The 24,758-nt window shown below is 43.3% G+C and overlaps 1 protein-coding gene across 5 annotated transcripts in view; it reads right to left on the bottom strand.

Annotated features, from left to right (window-relative positions):
- Positions 1–14,237: 14,237 nt before the first annotated feature.
- LOC142184646 (IQ motif and SEC7 domain-containing protein 2-like) overlaps positions 14,238–24,758 on the bottom strand; it is a 147,421-nt gene continuing 136,900 nt past the window's right edge. For 4 of the 5 annotated variants that reach the window (XM_075259665.1, XM_075259666.1, XM_075259667.1 and 1 more), the window contains 7 exons: positions 24,483–24,622; positions 24,271–24,396; positions 24,083–24,182; positions 23,686–23,847; positions 23,408–23,581; positions 21,246–21,295; positions 14,238–21,021 (listed from right to left, as the gene is read on the bottom strand). In XM_075259665.1, the coding sequence (XP_075115766.1) occupies positions 20,095–21,021; positions 21,246–21,295; positions 23,408–23,581; positions 23,686–23,847; positions 24,083–24,182; positions 24,271–24,396; positions 24,483–24,622 (1,679 nt within the window). In that variant the 3' untranslated portion in view covers positions 14,238–20,094. The remainder of the gene's footprint in view (positions 21,022–21,245; positions 21,296–23,407; positions 23,582–23,685; positions 23,848–24,082; positions 24,183–24,270; positions 24,397–24,482; positions 24,623–24,758) is intronic. The other variant, XM_075259669.1, reaches the window with a different exon arrangement.

The following is a 24,758-nucleotide window of genomic DNA, read 5'->3' as shown; positions in this document are numbered from 1 at the left end:
CCTCCTGCACACCGCACATGGCAACAGGCTGCCCTGATGGCAACTGTGTCTCGTCATCGAAACTGAGGGTGGGTTGCTGGTCAACCACCACAAAATCAACAGGAGATGGAGGAGGCTCCAGTGTTTGGGCATTTGGACACAGAAACCCGTCTGGTAACTCTGTGGAATATGGAAATGGAGGGGCAGTGAGAGGGACAGTTAAAGGACCAGAGAACAACTCCTGGGAGGTGGTAAAGGTGGGATCACTCTGCTGGGAAGATTGGGCATTTTGGGAGGCAGGTGGACCAGAATGTTGTGTAGGAGGAGGAGTGGAGGTATAGGCTGACTGGCGTATAATGTGGTGGAAGCATTACCTGCCAGCCATTGTAACACATGTTCCTGGTGCTCGGGCCTAGTTAGGTTTGCGCCCTGCACCCTACTTAATGTGGCCAGCAAGCCGGGGACTGTGGAAAAGCGCAATGCTTGCTGCCCCTGAGGAGTAGGCACGGAATGCGTTGTGGCTTCACCGCGACCTTGCTCCCTAGCTGCATTCCCATGCCCCTGTCCCTTACCGGTAGCCTTGAGCATTTTTAGATGGTTTTGATGGTTTGGTGGGTACATACCATTACAACCTGGATAAAGCGTATATAGCCTGCAAATTAGAATGTATATCCCACTTAGTTTTTGGTGGGTACACACAATTGAAACCTGGATTAAGCGTATACAGGCTGACAATTTAAGTGTATCCCACTTTGAGTTTTTTTGTTTTTTTTTTTGGGGGGGGAGGGTTACACATCGTTACAACCTGGATTGAGCATATATATGGTATATAGGCTGACAATTTCAGTGTATCCCACTTAATTTTGGTGGGGTACACACTGTTGAAACCTGGATTAAGCGTGTATAGCCTGAAAATTAGAATGTATATCCCACTTAGTTTTTGGTGTGTGTGTGTGGGGGGGTACACACTGGTGAAACCTGGATTAAGCGTATATAGGGTATATAGGCTGACAATTTCAGTGTATCCCACTTAGTTTATTCCACACCGTGGAAAGCTGGGTTGAGCGGTTATAGCCTGGCTTAATTGCTATGTATCCCACTTTGGCGTTTGTGGGTACACAAAGCTGGATTGAGTATCTCCCTGCAGTGTAGTTCTTAAAAGAGCTGTTGTTTTTCTTCTTCTTTTGATTTCCTGCCTAGCAGAATCTAAAACCTATCTAGCCCTCAGCAGATTTCTGTCTCTAACTAAGTGCAAGCTGCAAATGAATCGAAGATGGCGTCGCCTGTTCTTATGAATCAGAGGTCACATGTCCTCGGCAGCCAATGGCTTTTTCCTAGTTTTTTCAAGGCCTCCGTTGTTGTAGTTCCTGTCCCACCTCCCCTGCGCTGTTATTGGTGCAGAAAAAGCGCCAAGGAAGGTGGGAGGAGAATCGAATTTTAAGTGCATTTGCCACGCAGTGTTCGTATCGAATCGAATATGGCGAACAGCGTGATGTCCAATCGGACATCTACTCGATAGAACACTGTTCGCTCATCTCTATTGCTGTCTCCATGTCTGTTCTCCAAATCAGTTTTAAATAAATAAATAATAAAAATGTGTTGCTGCCTGGAACCCATCAGCAAGGAGGCTAGGCGTCTGTAGACATCTTATTTATATTTATTCTGATTGGTTTGTGTAACTATCCAGGACTATCCGTCTACATATTACACAATGTTCAAGAAAAGGGTTACCTGGTTCTTTTATCCCAACCTTTACCCCCTTCTATAAGCCATAAGGCGGCTTGTTTTTTTTTTTTTTTTTTTTTTTTTGCAGAACAAATTGTGCTTCATAATGGCACCACTTAAAGAGGTTGTCCAGAACTTGAAGATTTTTTTTTTAATACTGATGATCTACCCACAGGATGGATCATGATTATCAGATTGCTTGGGGTCTGACACCCAAACCAACCAGCTGATATGGCTGCCGGAAGCCATATACTAAGTATTATTCAACAGAATGGAAGCGGGGCTGCAATTCCAAGCACCTCCGCTACAGTGTACACAGCTCCATACACTTTATACAGCTTCTGGTCCATACAATGTAGCAGTGGTGTCTGAAACTGCGACCTCCCCCATTTACTTAAAGGGATTGTCCCATAACAAGGATCCTATCTATACTGCTAGTTTATGTGGATTTAAGACTTTCTCTAAATACATTGCTTTATCAAAACTGCTTTGTTTGGCCGCTATCTTAATTTATTCACTTCATTGTTTACATGCGTTTCTATGACCACGGGCCCCAGGCTTATCTGCTCAGTCCCTAAGTGACATAGCTGCCTGCTCTCAGGGGGGGAGGGAGGGGCTGAGTGCTCAGCAGCAGCTCTGAGCTGTGTATGTCTGACAAGTAACGGAGCTCTTCAGATAGGGGAGGGGGGAGGTGAGAGCTCCAGGATTACTGTGCTGTCTATCTTCAGCTCTTCCTTTTATCAGTCGGTTTAATTGAATTTGGCTGATAAGGGCTGAGACAGGGAGTGCGGTACCTCTGTATGTAATGCAAGCTGACTTAAATCCAGCTCTGCTACATCAGTTTCATACTGTGGTAATGCATTTACAACCAATGCCTCATTACTGACTGCAAACATAGCAGAGCTACCTATTTAAACAGGCGAGGATAGAGGAGATGGAGTGACCCAGGTGCTTGTTCCGATCACATGACCTAGGGTTGGACCAGCCCAGAGGAAGGAAGTAAAATAAGATTCCCTGGACAACCTCTTTAAAAGTTTTTTTTTTTTTTTTTTTTTTTTTTACCCCAGGGCAACAAGAGACATTTACTAACCTAATGCACTAGAATGGTTGCATCATTTGCTCCAAAAAAGCCTGATATACGAGCCTTACACCCCATATTTATAGTGTTTTAGATTTTTTTTTTCCACTTTCCTCATACTGATAATTTATTCACCTCCTCTGGATAGATTACCAGTATGCAAAAACCATTTGGGGTCAGAAAATTCCTTTAGGCAAAAGCCCCACGTTGCAGAAACACAGCTTTTTTTGTTGCAGATTTTGTTGCGGTTTTAGGAGCCAAAGCTAAGAGTGGATTAGGCAAAAGAAATAGGTATAAGAACTTCTTATAGATTTCCATTCCTTTTGTAGCCATTCTTGACTTTGTTTAAAAAAAAAAAAAAGCTGCAAAATCTGCAACAAAAAAAAGCTGCATTTCTGCAACGTGGGGCCTTAGCCTTAAGCCCCAATTTTTGGAAAGGTAGATTTTTTTGTTGCAGATTTTTTGAGCCAAAGCCAGGAGTAAATTGAGCAAGAGGTAGAAGTATAAGAACTAGGGTTGAGCCAATCTTCAGATTTCTGGATTGCTTTTAAAATCAGATTTCCAATCATTTTCCATTCGAACCCGATCCCAATGCAAGTCAATGGGATTTTTTTTAATAATCGAAGATCGGATTTAAAAAACGATCCTATTCACTACATAGCATGGAATCTAAAAATTGAATGCTTTAATTGTTAGACTCCACGCTGTGTAGTGATTTAAAAAAAACCTCTGGCTACTTTGTCCCCCCCTGGTGTCCACTTACCTTCACAGAAGCGCTGCCGCTGGTCTGCTCCCCGCTGTTCTCGCCTCGCTGTCCCCGCCTCCCAGGTTAGTGCTACAGACCTAGGAAGAAGGTGGGACTTGTGGCTTAGGAGAGTGTGGGCGGGTACAGGGTGTGGAGATGTGAATGCTCCCCTCCCAGTACTCAGCTACACTCTCCTAAGCCACAAGCCCCGCCTTCTTCCTAGGTCTGTAACACTAACCTGAGGGGGCAGCGAGGCGAGAAGAGGAGTGAGAACAGGGGGACCGGACCAGAAGCAGCGCTTCTGTGCAGGTAAGTGTTATGCCCGGTTCACATATGCTGATGTGTTCCGTCCGTAAGAGTCCGCATGAGGACCCCTACGGACGGAACACAAGCGCAACTGCAAGCGCTGTGCAGTTCAAGCACACAGACCCCATTATAGTCTATGGGGTCCGTGCGCTTGAACTGCACAGCGCTAGCAGTTGCCCTGGTTTTCCGTCCGTAGGGGTCCACATGCGGACTCTTACGGACGGAACACATCAGCATACGTGAACCAAGCCTTAAGCTACTAGAGATGTTAGCTAGTCTCCCATTAGAATGAATGGACGCAGCCGGTGCGCAGGGGGTTAAGCGGCCAGATGCCTGCACAGGCTGTGTGCCGGCTGCATTCATTCATTCATTCCTATGGGACCTAGCTAACATGGTTAGCTTTTCCCACAATGCTTGGCCAGTAGCAAAGCATTTGGGGAAATAACCTCTGACCTCGATCCCGCCTAAAAATCAGAATTTTGATCGCAATCGTGAAATTTACTCGATCGCCGATTGGAATCCGATCTTTTCTGATCCCGATCACTCAACCCTAATAAGAACTTCCTATATATTTCCCTTTCCATTTGTAGCCATTCTTGGCTCAAAAAAACAAAAAAGCTGCGTTCCCGCAACGTGGGGCTTTAACTTTAGGCTCCACGTTGGGTCTGCATTTGTTGCAGATATCTGTTCTTCGTTCCCCTGCTCAGAGCACAGCAGCGTCATACTCTCCCTGGCCTTCATTCCACCTCCTAGACATTTTCTGTACCCCCTCTTCGAATGTAGATCAGTTGATGTCAGCATTGTTATGGTCTGGGGATCTCTGACCATGGACTGGCTCCTGACTGATAATCTCTCAGTCAAGTTAAAGAGAAAACACAAAAGAAAAACAAAAATCAGGAGTATGAGCAGTTTGGAAGAACTAGTGTGTGATACTCCTATCCCCTGCCTTGCACACTAGAAGTAGCCGTGGGCCTGACTAGCTAATCTGAGTGGGCGCCAACACAGACAGAGAAATAACTCACTAGAAGCGAAACAGAAAATCCTGACTAGATTCACATTTATAAAGGAGAGGCAAGATATAGAAAAAGCCCCCACAGGTGTCTGACTGCACTAACTGTGAATACGAGGGAACACAAAGTATAGAGGAGAAAATAAATGTGAAACACAGAAATACTGACACTACGCAAAGGGATAGGGAAAGCAGAACGTAGTATCACACACAAAAACCCTACAAAAAGTCCAAACAACCATAAAGAAAATAAGGCTAGGGTTCACTGCCCCAAACTATGCTTGGATAATTGAGCTCAATACTTCGCAAAATATCAGGATGGTATCAAAAGGAAGCTGAATGGGCCAGGACTCAAACACAGATGAGATAGCAGGCTTCAGGTAGGCAGACCATATCTGGAACACAGGAAGCTGACGTTTAAGACCGGCATCTGACAGCATGCCCAGCAGACCTATATAGGAAAGAGCAGGACTAGAACCGCCCACAGCCTGTAATCCCTCAACACTGCAGAGGACTTAACCCCTTCAGAGGCCAAGACACACCAAGCACTGATCCACAAGGCAACTCATCATGTGATCCATGCTTGAGTGCTACCGCAGCTTGCCTAGTGTGAACATCCCTCTGCAGTGCATCAGATGATTCATGTGCCAAATGCCGTTCAGACACTCTACGCCTGAACCTAACAGGCTGAGACTGCAAAGACCGGGTCATAACAAGAATCCGCCTCACTGCATCAGTAGCAGTAACTCTTTTCAGCGAGATCGAAATCCCACGCATGCGCTGTTGGCTTGGCCTGACATGGCCACTTTGGATAAGGACTGAGTGTATCCACGGGATTTCATTCTCGTTGATGAGAGATGTTGCTACTGATGCAGCAAAGAGAACGATCAAATGATCTACATAGAAGGGTGCGTGCAGGAAAGGTCTAGGAGGTGGAATGAAGGCCAGGGAGAGTATGACGCTACTGAGCACAGGGGGAACGAGTCCTATGCTCCATGAGCTTCATTAGCATAATAGCTAACAACTATATAATTCAAAAATTAAAACAGAAAGGGAAGGGCTATAATAGTCTAAAAGCTATTCCAATGTGGGTTTACTTAAAAACGCATATTTTGAATGATAGAATCCCTTTATGATGCGACATTGTGAATCAAAATGTTGGCACCCAATTCTGGTGCATAGTAAGGCAATTGGTAAGTGATATAACAAACTAGAGTCGCCAGGTTTATCGTTAAAAGCGGTTACACGCGGAAACCCCCGGACAATATTGACTGTAAAGGAGTCTGTTTCTGCCAGAGGTTATTCTGTGAAAAAATATTTATCTTTTAATATTTAATTTATATTTATATAAATTTATCTTCTAATTGCTGATCGGTGGGGATCTAACCACCCAAACCCCCAACCATCTAGAGAACAGGGGATGTTTTACCCCTGTTGTGAATGTAGGCATACCCCTGCTTGACGCAACACACCTCTGCTCACATTCACTTCAATGGGAGATTCAGAGATAGCCAAATACTGTACCTTGGCTATCTCTAGCAAACCCGTTCTCAGGATCGGTAGAGGTCTAACTGCTGAGGCCCCCACCAGTACTATGGGTAGTGTAGAAATATGGCAGTCGCTTCAGAATTGATATGTCATGGGTAATAAAATTGTCAGTTACCTTTTTTTTTTTTCCTTCCTGTTTCTGTGTCTATGTAAGTGCCCTGCAGTCCTGGCATGCTGATCATGAACCAGGAAGATTAGGATGAACAGTGTTAGGGCCCCTTCACACTGAGTATACACTCACTGATTCTGGATGTGTAACACGTTCACAAACGCGAGTATCACATTGAATGCAATAGGGAAAAAAGCAGCCCATTCATTTCTATGGGGAGCGCAGGTATGCCAGCTCCCATAGAAAGCAATGGGATCTGTTTTAACGCCGCTGATTCGGAACGTGTTACACATTCAGAATCAGTGACTGTATACTCCGTGTGAAGGCACCCTTATAGATTGCACCTAGAGTATGGGCGACAGATAAACCACAACATTTTCATTGCCAGCTGTATATACAAAGCTTCACTAAAGGGTTACACTACATCTTTTTATAGCAAGAAGTAAAACAACAACCTACTTGTAAATGCAACGAAGCGTCAAATGTTATTCGCAATTCCCTTGAAAATAGTCAATAAAATACAAAATGTACCCGAGTCCCCGTACACAACCCACACGCGCCCATTCTAGGGGCTGTATTATTAGAAGCTGCCTTGTGCATTCCTGTCTAGTGGGATACCGAGGTGTGAAGGAAGGTTAATTAACAGTACAATGGGAGGGGGAGGGAGCCGTATTAATTAAATGTGGTGCCCCCACTTCCCCCCTGAACATTTACTAGCCTGTCCTCTGAGACATCTTTATGTATTTTCCTGCATTGCATGAGTTACTAAACAAAGACACACGGCTAAAAGAAAGAGGTTACAAGAAATCACATTATGTGAGACTGGGGGTGTAGCTGGAGCTGCATTCAGTTAATTCTGCATTCTGACTGTATATGCCCTCTTATGAAATGCTCACGTTTGCGTAAGTGCTTCTGTTTTTCAAGTCCGTCACCTGAAGGACCCCAATGGGTATAATGGGGTCTGTTTTATTTTAACAGACATCACCTCTCTGGATAGAAAAGACAGACATGAAGGAATTTTTCATCTAAGATTTCTGCCATACACAGTGAGGCTCCAAACGGAAAATACTGACGCAGATGTGAATATAGCCTTATAAATGCAAAAAAAAAAAAGTTGAAGGGGATTTCCAAGAGTTACATGATAATGACCTCTATTTAGAATAGTTTGTCAATCCCTGCTAGGTAGAGTGTCGGTACCTGGGACTCTCCACTTATCAGGTGCTCAAAGCAGTGATGGCACTTTCAAATGAGAAAGGGGCTCAGCTGCAATACCAAGCAAAACCACTATATAATACACGGCACTATGCTTAGTATTCAGTGAAGAGGCTGCAGTACTCAACCAAATGCTGATCTGTGGAGGCCCTGGGTGTTGGGGCCCCACCAATGAGCTATTGATCTATTTTAAGGATAGGTCATCCATACTTAAAGGGACTCCATCATTGGGAAAAGTTATTTTTAGATAAGCACATCCTTGCATAGCCTTTAGAAAGGCTATTTCACATGTACCTTTAGTATGTAAATTGCCTCAGTGGTTTTTGAATAAGTCAATTTTTATTCATATGCTAATTAGCATCCAGCCAGCACAGGAAGTTCCCAGCAGCACTCATCTCTGCTATTCTCTCTTATGTGTGTGTGCTAACAGGAAGCCGGGAGTCATCATCATCAGCCTGTGCTGTATACACCCATAGGAAACAATAGCAAAGAGGGTGCACGATGGTGCACCAAGTCTAATTAGCATGTGAATAAAAACGGATTTATTAAAAAACCACTGAGGCAATTTACATACTAAAGGTAGGTGTGGATTAGACTTTCTAAAGCCTATGCAAGGATGTGATTAGTTAAAAATGACTTTTCCCAACGATAGAGCCCCTTTAAAGGGGTTGTCTGGGATAAATTAAAACTTTACCACTCAGCTAAACCCCCTCTCCCCACTTAACTTTTAATTTACTCCCTTTAAAAAATAAATAAATAAAAAAATAATAATGTAGATTTACCCATATGCCTGGGGAGGGGCAGGGAGGGTCATGTGACCGCCCCAGGCACATTTTCTGATTTCTTGATGACGTTCCATTTAGCTGTTTCTGGAGACAAGAGGCCACCAGTACTCCTCTCTCGCCCCCGTCCCCATCATACTCACCAACGCTCTCTTAGGCTGGGGCCCCACATTGCAGAAATGCAGCTTTTTTTGTTGCAGATTTTGTTGCGGTTTTTTGAGCTAAAACCAGGAGTGGATTGAGCAGAAGGGAGAACTATAAGAACTTCCTATATTCTTGGCTTTGGATCAAAAAACCGCAACAAAATCTGCAACAAAAAAAGCTGCGTTTCCGCAACATGGGGCCTTAGCCTAAATCTTCTTCTGCTGGCCATCGCTTCCTTCACAAGGGAGCCGCCGCAATAGAACACCGGTAGAAGCAAAAAGAAGCAGCGTTCTATTATGCAGGCGCCACTTCTGGCAGAAGAGGGGACAGTGGCACCTCAAAGACATCTCCAGGACGAGAAGACAGGCAAGTATGATGGGGTGGGGGACTGAGTTAGATAGATAGCTATCTAGGTAGGGCTAGTAATCCGTGGGCTAGCTAGAGAAAAGGAGGGGGAGGGGTTGTAAGGGAGGAAGTGAGAGCGGGGACCTGAGTGAACTACAATGCATCATGGTAGTTGTAAGCTAACACAGCAGGAAGCTATACATGTAAACAAATGCAGAAGACACAGGAGCTCCCAGAGAAAGCCAGAAATGACTCAAAACACTGCTAAAGGTATTTGGGTGCACTATTTAACCCATTGATAGCACTAACAGAAAACCTCTAAAAATCTCAGAAAACCTCTAACTCTTATGGCATATAATATGTATACAGCATATCGTGCGTACAGATAGATCAGCGGTCAGCAACCTTTGGCACACCAGGTGCTGTGAAACTACAACTCCCAAGATACTCCATGCATGTATGCATGCTGGGAGTTGTAGTTCTAAAACAGCTGGAGTGCCGAAGGTTACCTACCCCTGACATAGATGATAACCCCCATATAGAGGCTCACTTACTAGATGTTTGCCAGTTACCTGATATTTATGGTGGTCTCCTCGGCGGGTCAGTTGCTTGCAGCACACGATCATTACATCTCTCTGACTCAAATCTTCACTTATTGACTTTTCTACAAGATTTTGCTTATGTACAGAAGCCTGTCTGAGCTGCAGTGTAAAGCATAGGGCAACCTCAAGCTCTAATGACAAGTGATGGACTCCCAACTAGGCCTTACAGCAATTCAGCTAGAGGGGAGTATGACAGCCAGATCAGAGTATACAGGTAATAGGTTACTTGGACACTAATAGTGTTTGCATAAGAGCTGTATACATAAGACGTTCACTGGAACAATAAAGAGTGCTGTATACATGCAAGGTCTTGTACTGCTTTATGGCTCAGATTCCCCAGCCCGAGCCATACAGGTGTGATCTTTAGCTTTAGTATAAGACTGCACTGGGGAAGTAAAATAATAATAATATGTGTCGCTATGAGAGTCGTGCAAGTCCCACCGCATACACCCTGGGGCCCTTTCCCTGGGAATGCTAGTGCTATAACTGTGAGACTTCAGCTTCTAGAGGGATCAGGAGCCACAATAAAAACAGCATGTCCCTCCCCCCCCAATTATCATCATTAATAGGGTACGTCAACATCTCTGCCCACCTAAAAGGGTTATGTCATAAAAATATTTATTCCTTACCCATAGGCTAGAGGATAAATAACTGATTATTGGGGGTTCTGACTGCTGAGAACCCCACCGATCCTGAGAGAGGATTGTGTTACCACCGTTGTGAGGGCAAACAAACCCTTGATAGACACAGAGTGAAAACTCCAGTTCTTAAGGTTTGTGGGGGGTCTCCGCTGTCAGAACCTCTATCAGTTATCCTCTATTCTATTGTTCATGGCAATAACTTCTTAAGATAGAAGAACATGTAGGGTAAATGTGGGCACATTCACATGGTTGTCAGTCAGTCCACACTATTTTTCCCATTAATCCGCTGAGCTCAATTTTAGATCAACTTATAACTCTATGATGATCCATGAGTACCTGTAAAAACCACATGGGGGTCTGCTTATTTTGGCGACAATATAAATTACATTTAGGGTGCATTCACACTGAGTAAACGCTAGCTTATTTTGTAGAGTAAAATTACACTTGTAAATTTTGCTATCCCATTGACTTCAATGACATTTTACAGGCGTATTTTTACAGGCGCATTTTTTACAGGCGTATTTTTTACAGGCGTATTTTTACACTTGTAAAAAAATATCATTGAAGTCAATGGGATAGCAAAATTTACAAGTGTAATTTTACTCTACAAAATAAGCTAGCGTTTACTCAGTGTGAATGCACCCTTAGTTGGCCTTACACAACTTGCTTTAAGTTTCACCCAAGTGGTGGTTGTAGACTAGATCAGAGCCAGAGACCACCCACTTGATAGAAGAGAAGCTTATTAGCATAATGGATGCTGACGCTAACTGCATTGATTTCTGCAATGAAGGGGCACCTATAAACAATGCAGAATTAGAGGTAGGGAAGCTGGGGAATGGCCCCCTTCAATTGAAAGTGTCATGGAAATGTTACAGGGGTTTTTTGGTACTACAATATATACCTAGGTTAGGCCATCATTATCAAGCTGATGGGGGTCCAACATATGATTAGCTGATTGGAAAGGTCACAGCATTTGGACAAGTGTTACTGTTTCTACCAAGCATAGCGCCATATATTGCATAGTGGCTGTGCTTAGTATTGCAGTTCAATCCCATTCATTATAATGTAATTGAGCTACAGCACTGCAATATGACCTATGTTATGTAATCTCAATGACCTGAGAAGAGGAAGCAGCGCTGGCATGAGTACTGGTGTTAGACCCCCAATTAGAGGATATCAATAATCCTGGAAAACCCATTTAGACTTAGGTCACACGTTGTGGAAAAGCTGTGTATTTTGTTGCAGATTTTGCAGTGTTTTTTTGAATAGCTTCTACAGGAATGAGAAATATAAAAGGAAGTGCTTAGAATTCTCCCTTCTGATAAAACCGCAACAACAAAAAAACCAAGATTTTTCTGCAACGTGTTACTTTAGGAACATTGTTCTAGTCATCCAGAAACTTGCAAGGCTTGCCGTTGGGTTCACACAGAACTCATGGTTTACATTTTTAGTCATTGCGGGTTCACATGTGTATCCAAAAAAACCACAGAATATAAAATTATCACACTTGCCCATAATTCCATCCACAGCGCCAAACCTCTCTAGTCACCGTTTACCGCGCTAACCGTCCAGCCAATGACCTTAAACTTGTATCCTCTGTTATCCGAACATCCCACTCTTGTTGGAAGACTTCTCTTGAGCTGCATCGGTGCTCTGGAACGCTTTACCTTGGACAATCCGATTAATACCAAACTACAGCACCTTAGAAACTGCCCTGAAGTCATTTGTTTAGGTGGCAGCTTATCACATGACTGGATCAGATTGTTCTACACCTCCGCACATTATACTAACACTTATCCTATTATATCCTTCCTACTCTATTCCCCAAAACCTGACCCTCCATCTAGAAGTTACCCTACACTTAGTATCTGTATATTGACAGATACTGGCTCATACAGCTTCAGTTATACAACCTTAATAATAATAAGCCCTCTGCCCTCTTGTGTCCCCCTAGATCCACATATATTGTAAGCTCGCATTATCAGGGCCCTCACTCCTATTGTTTGTAATAGGGCTGGATTCCATCAGAACAAAGCAGGAAAACCTTGTGGTTTTATTTGGGGAAGGTTTAGATTCTTCATCTTCCATTCTCTGCACTAAATATTACAACCCTGAGTTATCCTAAGGCTCCATTCACACTGAGTAACGCTGGCGTTTTTTGTGCTTATTTTGGCACGTAGCACCGCGTAAACACCGCGTTTGCGCCGTACAACGCGACCGCAAAATAGCACGGCGCGAACGCGGCATTTACGCGCCAAAATAAGCACAAAAAACGCCAGCGTTACTCAGTGTGAATGGAGCCTAAGAGTATCCGCTGAGAAGTGGTGTAGTAGTGCGGTGGAAACAAGTACATATAGGAGAAGCTCATCTATAACATTTTTGGTCCTATCTCACATGCAACTTTATCTCGCAGGCTAGATATTTCACAGATGAACTCAAATAAACCAAGCAAGGAAGAGGAGGAGAGAGAGGAAAAAGAAAATCCCTCGGAGTCTTACTTTATTTTTAGTTCCTGCTGCCCTAAGTCCTGAGATGAGAAGGGAAGCACCTCAAAAATACATTAGCCACTCACTTAACCTTTCTAAGCTCCTGCACTGCGGCTGCTCACCTCCAGGGAGGCCAGAGATGTAGGAATATAGAACTGCAAGTATTTGCTATCATGGGCATGGTGTACAATGTAATATATGACCCATATAGTGACTAACATAGGGGTAAGATACAAGATTTCTATTGCTTAGCAGTAAGCTATTGTCCTATTCACTGCCTGCAGCTGGCACTAGGGGGAGCTCACTGCATACAGAGTTATACAGCTCTCATTTAGTTTCATACCAATTCAATTAATCCATAGTCACTTAGCTCCCTCTAGTGGTGACTGCATTAATAAGTACAGAAATAAAATCGTAAACTTTTGGGGTGGGTTCACGCTACCATTATTTAATGTCCATTTCTATCTTCCATGTTCTAGTCTTGTTTTTGTTTAAAGGGATATTCTCATCCATAAATATCTACCTAAGGTAGGATCAGCACCCATCTCCAGAGAAAGGGTCTCCTGGCGTAGTCCATTTCTCTCCATTCACTTCTGTGGGACTGCAACGTGACCGACTCCCATAGAAGTGAGAGGAGAGAGCGGTGCATACATGAATACCTCTTCATGACCAGTGACACCAGCACCAGCTAAGACAGGGGAATATGAGGGCCCATATTCTGGAAATAGGTGTAGATCCCAGACTTGAGACGACCCTCTATCAGAAATGTATGCTAGATTTGTGTCTGTGATGAGAATATGGCTATAAAGGGAGTCTATCAGATCCTACATGTTGCCCAAACCAATAATAGTGCCATGTAGGGGCCTTAAATAGGAGCAGGAACATACATGTGTGGCCACAAACCAATGATGCAATCTTATAAATCAGCCTGCACGTGCACAGGAGGCGGGGCCTGATTTATACAATTTGTTTATCTGATTTGTTTGGCTGAAATTTTATCATTCATAAGTACTGGAGAGTCACTGGACTGCAATCCCTGAGGATAGCTGAAGTGCTTACGGCGGTCTGTGGGCAGATGTGGCAAGACAGGTCCGCCCCCAATGCACTTGAGACTTATTTGCATATTCATGATAAGGTGATTATCCCTGCATTGCTTTATTATTTATGGCCAGGACGGTATGTTTCTACTCCTATTAAAGACCCCTACATAGCACTATGACTGGTTTAAGGAAGCACTTTGGAGTTGACAGACTCACAATTAAAACCCCCCCCAAAAAACCTGTAAATCTAAGGCTAGGTTCACATCACGTTTTTACCATACACTTTGCTTCAATTTTGAAAAGGTATATTAGGGGCATATGATATACTGGACAGGTTCAAAAGTAGTGTGCATGTATAAATTTTATATATATATATATATATATATATATATATATATATATATATATATTTTTTTTTTTCTACATTCAGAAGGTACTTTATGTAATAAATGGACACCAAATGAAATAATGAAGGACACAGTGAAGTACACACCAGTAACAGACTTTTTTTCCATTTCTGAAGCATTAAATATACACGATATATACATCTGGATTTCATATATATACTTCATAGGATTTTTATGTTCCACCCCCTCCCCCATTCACGCCCAGACACAAAAATAAATCAGTCCCATAACTGGGCGTAAAAACAGATCTAAAATGATAATAACCAACTTATAATAAGGACAAGATACCTGTCCCACAGAGAAAAATGGCCCATTACTGCCCCATAAACCTCCCTCCCACCCCACGCGGCACAGGCTGGATAACCATTCCATAGGAAATATTTATCATATATTGTCTATACACACATCCAGGACTGTACAGCAGTGTTGTGCTTGCAAGCAGCACACCACAAGCATGCTATGAGCATACAGAGGGGAACAGAAGCCATTAAGAGGAATTAAAAAAAAAAAATTAAAAAAAATTAAAAAAATAATAATAATAATAATATGGCGTGTACTGGTCCCAGTCTGGGAACAGAAAAGCAAGTCACCTTGAATGAATGTGACCCTATGTCACCTATCTTCAATGTAAAGCATCTCACACACCCATGCCGAAAACATTCAAGCAAAAATAAGAAATAAGAAAAAAAAAAAGCTTCTTTGGGTCCTTGAGGTTTCGGAGACTACTATTCGAGAGTATTCGAACCCAAATCTGTGAAGCCTGAAACTAAATTTTCTTTTAGATTTGTTTTTTTTTTTTCTGAATTCATCTTTGTAATAATGGTAGAATCTCTGTAGAGGGATTCTGGTACAGAAAAAAGGCACCACCTACAGGACACCCTGAGAATTACAGTGATATTTAGAAAAATGTATAACTGTACTGTCTGATGTCAATGTGCTATAATGACTACATGATGGGCGTTCTGTGCATTATTTAGGAGAATATCTACCAATGTTGTCGCGGTATGTAATGACAGGAATATTCGCTCGCTATTTTAGTTATAAGTGCCAAAAACAAGATTATACATAAGGGGAAAGAGGAGTGTTTTTTTTTTTTTGGTTTTTTTTTTTACATGGAGAGAGGACTCGTGGTTGCTATACGACCCATGGAGAGGGGCATCACATTAGACTAGCCATGTCAATTGCCCATGGGCACTGAAGACTTACCTCTCCAAGTATATAAAAGTTCCTTGGCCTGTATATAAAGATTCCCTCAATGTAGCTTTAAGGATCCTCATGTTATACTAAGAATAGAGAGTGGATACATAAAGTGTCTATCACTCACACATGACCCAACATGTTCATGTATCACATACATAGCTCATAAATTAATTGACAACAGTGTAATACTTCATTTCTCCTCTAGTAGCGCTGTAGGGAAACTGGACACTTGCTGCAGGGCTCTCTGATAAGTTACAGTTCAAAACTGAGGGGGTGTCTAGTAGATCCCCTTTAAATTGTCTTACATGAGACATCATAAGATAAAATTGAGCACTACAGAAGCCATAAGGAACATAAGGGGATGATTTTGAGAGAGATTTCCCTTCTCCTACACATGCCCCTTACAATATGCAGAGGCTTCTTACAGACTACTAAGATTCTTTTACACCTAACATGTAAATTCGTAAAGGAGTGTCACAAAGTCACAGCACACTGAAATTCCCTAACCACTAACTATACTGGGAATATCTGATGATATCATCATCACCTCATTTAAAGTGCATTCACTAGGTCACAGAAATGTCACTATTTCTGCTGTACAACATGGCTTCTCAACAGCATCGTGTGGTTAATGGAGTGACTGAAAACAGAGAATTGGTCATTTCAAAATTAATAAAGAAAATTGCGTTTTGTAACATTTTCAACTACGGTATGTCCGCAAAAGATTTCCCCTTTGTATAAGCAGGATTGGATAAATTCTGCAAACCTTTAAGTCTTAAAGACCCATCCGCATGGGCTGGTCAACTAGGGGCCTATACTGTACAAATGACCACCTCTATACTTTTTTCTTTCTTTTTTTTGTGAAAAACCCCCATGCCATACTGGAAAATCGTGGAGGGCCCGTAAGGCAACACATAGAGCAACTATAGTTCTCCAATATTAGAACATCAGGAACTTAAGTGTATCATATTACAGCATTCTTCTTTTTATAAACAATTCAACAAATTGCTTTGCCCCGCCCCTGAGGATCCATCTTCATAAGTATACATCTTTTATATAGAGGAGGGCAGCTGAAGGAAATCAAGGCACAATGCGATCAGTGTTATATAAAGGGCACCCCATAAAGCAAGAAACCCAACTAAGGAAAGACTTGTAGAGGTGGCAGAAATTAACTTTGCAAGATTCCATTATATAAAATTATTATCTGAATATGTTACAAAAGGCTCATTTGTACGACTGAAATCAATATTTTGCCTAATAGATAGGGAGATCCCTATTATTCTGAGGCTGGCACTGCTTAAGACCGATATGTAAAATCTTGATTTTTATAAAGGGGTTTTCCTGAATATTATAAATAAAGTTGATTGAGAGGGGATTGTGGATTAGTTTCCTATAGCAACTAGTGGAATTATGATGTCACTCTCCACAGGGACTATAAAAAACAAAACAAACAAGGCCTAAAATCTCTCAATATAGGGACATTACCGCCCACTGTTGGGAGGGTTGTCATTATCCATGGAACAGATGCCAAATTTAGGGACTATTCTGGCAAATCCGGACAGTGGAATCTGATTGGTTGCTATGGGTAACTGCTCCACATCTCTCTTCCCTTGATAAATTCCTGTCCGTATGTAACATGATACAGCTGTGCTTGCAGCCTTGGCCCACACGTGATCTTGGGGCCAAAGAGCTCAATTCAAGCACTTTCTCTAGAGAGTTCCTTGAAACTGCTGCATTTTATGAAGTCTCCTTTATTTTGCTGCCTAAAACGGCTGCCTTAATGCATCTTACTCTTGATGTACCCCTATGGAAAAAATTATAGTTTTTTTTAATATTTACAATTAAATAAAAATTTTGGCAGAATAAACATGATGAGGTTTCCACTAAAAAACAAAACAGTACAAGGTGCAGGTTGTTGCATTGCTTTTGGCGATCCCTTTAAGAGGTCTAATACGAGTCAGTGATCCCTTACAGAGAATCTCCTGATCACAATTACTTATGTATTTGCAGGAATCCATTCTGCATTCCTTTTTCAGAGACTCAGTGCAAAGCTATACATGCCACGCATATAGACCGGCGATGAAGAATGCGTCTTTGATAAGTATACCCTGCTTATTTTATAATGAATGGAAGATTTCAAGATTTCCCTATATATACCCTTAAAGGAGGCAGACATTCTGTGACAGAGTGGACAGGATAAATATGGTTCTCTTAAAGGGCCTCTCTGGCCATTAATATAGGATAGCAATAAAGTTATTTGAAACAAGCACATAACCTGACCATACTGTGTACTATACTAGAGTAGATCTTGCGGACCACAGCTACTAAGTCATACATCTACTCCTATATCTTCACACTCTATCAGGTGTACCCCAATTTTAAAGGGGTATCTGGGACTAAAATACCTACCAAATTGCTGGGGTCCGGCGCCCAGCACCCCATGATCAGCTGTTTGAACAGACTTCACGATTTACCAAGAACTGTTCAGTACATGGTCTACCGGCTGTGCCTGGTATTGCTTCTTAGCCCCGAACCTAAGCACCCTTGTGATCAGCTGATTTGTGGGGGTCCTGGGTGTCAGACCCTTGCCAATTTAATATTGACCTAATAGACCATCATTATTTTAGTCCCTCTTTAGGGTAGCCATAGTCCCAGAGATCTTCTCTTAAGGACTGAATTAAAGGGTATTTCCAGTTACAAGTTTGGCCAAATCACCCACAAGTTTAATTTAGTTCCCAACTGTCCTGAATTCGGCTTGATAAGCTTGGGTGGTCCTAGGGGGCAGAACATATGCCATGATTTCTACATACTAAAAGTTGGCATCCAGTCCGGTTCTCTCAGAAACCATGTGGAAGTCTCTCCTCCTTAGACCAAATCCGCTTCAGATGGCCTGTGGTTGCGGAGGGCTCCCTAGGCAATGCTACTGAAACCTCTCTGAATGGGGCAGTTCACACAGAGGAACCTGCAGATGATTCGGAGGCAGATTGCGCCTTTCCAGATCTGGAAATTCAAGAATCCAAGACAGGCGACTGCCTCAAATTCTATCCAAATTCCATCATGTGAACATACCCTTACTGTTGTAAGTACATAATGATCTCTGCGTGCTGGCAGTGACTGCAAATATTAGAAATATTCATCAGAAGCTTCCATACAGACATAGGTTTATATGCAGGAGGATTCAAAGAAAAATCTCCTGTCTGAATTCTTCTTTAAAAGTTGGAGATAAAATAAAGTATGGACGACCCATGTTATCAATTTAAATGGGTTTTCCAGGTGAAAAATATTGATGACCTATCCTAAAGTTCGGTCACTAATATCAGATCTGTGGGGGTCTGATACCCAGAACCCCCCTATACTAGCTATCCTCTGAAGCTGATACAGAGAATGGAGCAGGAAGCAGACTGTGCTATTCTCTGTGTAGTGGCAGAATTGAGTTACTGCAGCTTATGAATGGGAGATGATCTGCAATAGCGAGTCTGACCACTACACAGAGGACAGAGCTGTCTGCTTCCTGCTCCTTTCTCTGTTTATCAGCTGCTGAAAACAAGTGATGGGTTGTCACATGTCTCATGCTAATCGGATATTGCTGATCTATCCTTAGGATAGGTTATTAATGTAACTCTTATAGGTAATTAGATTTCTAAAACCCAAAGAGAAACATGAAAAATCTGCCTCCAATGAGTATATGTGTTGGGTCCTCTTGAAGTGAAGCTGGTTTACCTGTCGGCTGCTGGGATAACATGATCAAGTGCGTCCGCTTTTGGGCATCTGCACCTTCTATTCAAGCTCAAACATCTGCCTGACGTAGAAGATCTCAGATTGTTACAAGTGGAGCAGACAATCTACCTCGTACAAAGGATTTTACACTATATATATTTATATATATTAATATAGACATCTTTTATCTCTATACATAGAACTCTGTATATAGTTTTCTTAAGAAAGCAATAACTGCTCAATGATTGTGCAGAAATAAAATGGCACAGAACATGCCCAGAACATTAGGTTTTTTTTTTTGCTATATACACTTTTTGTTAATGCTGTTTATGGGGTCCATTCCCTGCGTCATTTAGTGGTATATACCCTGGACTGCACATATATAGGGAGTGTATAATAAGGGTTCAACCAGGACACAAAATACAAGGCCCCCTGCATGGATGGCACAGGTAGCAGACCTCCTATAGTCGCAGTCACTGGAGTGAAGGATCTTGTGCCCATGCATGCCCCTTGTGCAATATCAGCCGTCCACCGCGCTCTCATTCACAGGCCCCTATAACACTAGCAGCAGGGTCAGCTTGGACCCATTTGTCTCACTACCTTCTAATACACAAGCACGCCCTCACCAGATACACCTGTATCATTAAGGTGCATGAATCTGCTAACAAAATATCAGAACACATCCATTCGCTAAAGATCAAACACATGGCTCTGCGTGAATATCTTTCATCAACCAGCAGGCCCTTTAAGAAGGGAAAGTCTGGAACATTGCAACACCCAACAAAAGAGGACTTCAGAGCAGGGAAGGGAATGCAAGGGTGGTGCATATATTAGGACATACATAGTCTCTTCTTCATATATCAGAAACATAGTCCCAGTGATTAAATACATCACTGGCCGTGGCTCTGTCCTAGTGCTGATGGAGCCCGGGTAGAACAGCCAGAAGCCTTCATCCATATCCCCATGTGCATGCTATTCCTTTGCCTCTGGTCCTGCACCTTCTGTACAGTCAGTGTTTTCTACACCACCGTGCTGATTCTGTTTACTGGTTTTTGTTTAGGGTTACCCTGGGATGTATTAGTTCCCATAGGATGATGGGGTGCATGCTGGGGCAGTGGGGATGTCGGTGGAAGAGGGGAGTGTGGTGTGAGGGGAGTGTGAGGTGTATGAGGGGATGGAGGAGGGAGAGGTGGATAAGATGGATGTGGTGGAATGGGAGATATAGGTGAGCACGGAGACTGGTTGTGCTGCTGGGTATACTGGGCGGAAGTATATTGGGATGGCTGCGGGCGTTGCGGTTGCGGAGGCATTTGAGAAGGGTGGTGGGTAAATACAAAGTGCTTAGGTGGTTGCTTTTGCATGGAGTGCTGAGACGGGTGCATGTGCTGAGGATATGTGTGTGTCATGGGATGTTGGGGCACAGATCCATACATGGGTAACGGAGACTGTGGCTGGTTTGAAGCATGTCGGCCATGCAGGGTGTACTGTGGGTGTGGAGAACTGGGTGTCATGGGTGGGGCACCTACAGCTGGTCTCTTCTGTTGACCAGGGCGTTGCAATGTAAACTGAGCTGATGATGGTGGCACATGGTAACGATGAGAAGGTTGAGGGGGAGGCTGGTGTGGCGTTTGTGGTGGTGCAGAAGATGGCGGCTGGGAGTGATATGGTGGTGGGGGTTGAGCAAGCACCCCTTGATTGTGGCAGTATTGAGCATGCAGAGCCTGAATTTTCGACTGTCCATCAATTCCTGGCGGGGTGTGAGGGTGAGGTGGCAACGAGGTCGGGGGCAGGTTCTGGAAGGGACCCTTCCCTCTCTTGCTTCCAAATAAAGAACCCAGGAAAGAGGAAGAATTGGAGACTGGTCTTGGAGCCTTGTACTCCTCAGGAGGAGGTGGTGGAGGAGCAGGAAGCCTCTGATGGGGGCGAGGGCTGCTAATGATAGATCCCTGAGAAGAAAAAGAAAGACATAAGTATGACTACAGCTGTACTTACTGCTTCACCTGCATGCACCCCCCTCCCCCAATATACATAAAGGAACTACTAAATACAACATGAAAATAGGAAAGGACAGACCGCTACCACATTATCCCCACAACACTCGGAAGCAGCTAGCAAGGGGTTACATGGATACACACAGTAATATCACATGCACCTAAATCTCAGGACTTACTTCAATGGTGCTGTCCAGAGATCCCGCGCTGTTACGCCTCCCTCTCTTACCTAAGCATCAAGTTAGTAATAAGCAAGCATTAAGGAGCAGGAGGAAGAAGATACGTGGGAACATAATGGATAAATGGGTAAGAGAGAAGGAAGGACCAAAGGAAAAACAAGGGACCAACTGTATACCATAGAAATAAGAGGGCAGAGGCATGCGTATAGGAGTGAACACAGGTGGAAATAGACAAATGTAGAAAACCATGAGCAAATAGAATATGCAGAGAATAAAAGGGCATTGTGTGTGCCGCCTGGATATACACGACTGCTTTACATCCTGAGAGGTTGCAATCTGTTGGGTACTGTGAGTTCCCTTGCAGCAAGTTACAGGCCTGCCCACACAACCTGCACCTTCTGTGCCTAGGACAGAAGCGGTCATACAATCATTTCACCACAAGGTGGCAGCAAGTCACCATTCCACATAGAAATCAATGTGCAGTCCACCAGCAGGGAATTCCAGCATTACAATAGGGAGCGAGTGGATTATTTATCACATACAGAATCACAGTATCAGCACTGTCAGCCATGTGCAACCCCGACTACTATAAGGCTCTTTCAAGGAAAGATTAATGTCGCCAGGGCTGGAAATGAAATGCGAGCTTTAGTTCTGCATAGCTTGCAAATTTTTTTTTTTTTATCCCACAGCTACAAGGACTAGCAGGAAAAATCTAATCATACAAGATGTGGTTTTCCTGGGTCTGTACTGCATTACTTACTTGGCAGTGACTTATTCTATGTAATGTATTACAGATGGGTGCTCGCATGCTATAGGGGCACCTGGGACCAGGAGTGTCTGCTACCACTGCACCTTTTTATAGTGACGCACCTGAGGACTATAGCTGTTATTATACCTTACTTGTGTAAATGAAGCTTATAGGGTATAAAGGACCAGAGAGCTGACCGCTAGGAAGCTCCCGATCATAAAAATGGGGGGCCCTTGTATCCCTGTCTCAATGATCAGCAGTCACACAGGTATACTGCTGCTTATTTCAGCTCTATGGGATTGCTGTTAAGAAGTTCACTACAATTTCCAGCTGTCCCATAAAGAAAAACAGAGCGTCAGCATGTCTGTATGACCGCTGCTCTATATAAACAAGGGAGAGGCAGTTTCATTGACAATGACCGCGGGCTACGCAGCTACGCCAAAGTTTACCTGGTTGGTGATAAACAGTGACACCGCTTTTAGGGCAGTCATTTGGAAAAGTTCAGCAGCACCGAGTCTGCAATGTGTGACCCCAGCCTAAATATTCCCCATCCCCAGATGGGCTCACAGTCAGTCTCAAACAAACTGTGGCCAATTTACTGGGAAGTCAATTAACGGATGAGGAAACCTGGCGAGATGTGTTAGCCCTAACCCCAACACTGTCCCCTAGTGAAGCACAGAGACTGTCTCATATTTATCTCTTGCATAGGGTCTATAGGACTCCACAGGGAAGTCAATTAACCCCATCAGTATACCTTGTGAAGTATGGTAGGAAACAGCCACAGAGAGAACATATACCCTTCATATAGATGTTGTCCCTGATCAGAACCCAGTGAAATATAAGCAGATTAAACCACAAGGGTCAATGTGCGATTTAAGTTTCTTCCTGGGAATATTCATCACCTGGCTCTGTGCCTGTTAACTTTGGCAATTCGAGAGGCTAGGGTCTGGCTCATTATAATGTTGGCAGATCGCCCGCTTAACCAACAGATTGTATCAAATATGCTGACAGCAAATGGAATAATGTCATCTTTGTACTCATGGTAATAAGGCAAGTGACGACCAGAGGATATGTATATTTAATGTACAACATGATGGATGTAATTAAAAGGACCCTAGGGTGCCCGTACAGGTTGTGGCGAGATGCGGATCACCATTCTTAACCTACCCCACAGCAATTTGTGGTGATGCATGTGTGGTTATTGGGCACTTTAACCTCACGGGGCTATCTCGAGTTCATGAACTAGTCTGACCATTACACATTGCTCAGGAAAGGACGAGTCAGAGAGAATCTGCGTTACTCTCACTTTGCACTATTTGTCACCTCATATACCTGCAGATGGTACACCCACCTGTCTGTTCATTGATGGGCATGTATATGAGTAATGGCATGGATGATGACCGTTGATACTTACCAACATCAGAGAGATCTCTTAGGGAGCTGCTAAGAGCACTTCTCTTCAGTCCTTCACCTAGTGCGTATGTGTCATCCAGACTTGGCCGGCCCAGGGTCCCATTCACTGCCTCCTTCATCCCAGGCCCAGGGGAGGTGTTGGGGCGCATCACCCCCTTCTGTTTCTCTAGCTCAGCTGATGGAAATAAAAGGGTTAAAAGATAAAACAAAATGAGTATTGTAATGTGAAATAGGTTTTGCTGGAGCACTATAATAGTCCGGTTATAGAGAGACACTTACATTCCACTCTATATTTTTCCATCTCTTGGACTTCTGCTATTGACTCCCGTAGGTCGCTAGTGAACCTCAACCGGTCCTGAAGGCTTGGCGCATTGAAGATGATCAGTACTTTCCTCTCACCACCAGGGACAGCAGAGAGTAATTTGATGCCATTCTGGTAATCTGTTTAGAGGGATACATGGAAAGTTACTACATTATATAGTAGCCATAATGCCCATCTGAAATAAAGTGTGCAAGGGGCTGATATCTAATGTACCAATGGACAGCATCTCGTTTTCTGCTGACACGTTAGCAGGATAATAAGCCAGGCTTTTGACTTCCTACTGTTAGACTAATCCGCACTTATATAGGGAGAGAATCTGATAACTTGTGTATACCAAGATCTATGATCACTCACAGGAATTCTGGAAGAGCTGCATCTGCATATCCACCAGTGGAAAGGACTGCCGGAAGCTGTAGGTAACTAAAATTTTCTTCTTCTGGAAGATCTTTGTTACCTAGAGAGAGTACGAAGTAGAAAATTTATTGGCCTATGATGCCATTATATGCCCACACCCTCAATGACCAGACAAGCTTGGTACATACCACCAGAAGATCATTGAAGAGGAAGACCTCCCTCTGGTGCAGACCCATCCTCTGTGGACGGTTTGGATCTGGGACCTCATAGAGTTGACAGCAGCAAACAAGACGCCGATGTGGAAGAGAAAGTACCTGCAGGGGTTAAAGTAGGAAAGCTATAATATTCAGGGAAACCGTACAATTAGGTAAATAGGCGCAGAGGACTTTGGGTTCCTTACCGGCTTCTTTCCAACAATCATCCTCTCCACGGCCTGCACCTGAGATACATGATCATCATTTGTTCTCAGCTCTCGACCTTGGATCCTCTGATATATTCCCACTAGTAAGTCCCGAGGAATGTCCTCTCCATTATCCACCCCTAGAACAAAGACATATGGTGTGGAATAAGAGACTTGTCTGGCCCTGTAGGCTTCCTCAGGCAATGCTGGAGCACACCCTAATGCCAAGGGGATGGCAATATAGTCATACTGTATTTGCAACAGGGAAACTGCTCA

This window comes from Leptodactylus fuscus, chromosome 11 (assembly GCF_031893055.1).
Source record: "Leptodactylus fuscus isolate aLepFus1 chromosome 11, aLepFus1.hap2, whole genome shotgun sequence".
NCBI lineage: Eukaryota > Metazoa > Chordata > Amphibia > Anura > Leptodactylidae > Leptodactylus > Leptodactylus fuscus.
The sequence above is the reverse complement of the archived record's forward strand: the minus strand, read 5'-3'. Positions and strand labels throughout refer to the sequence as shown.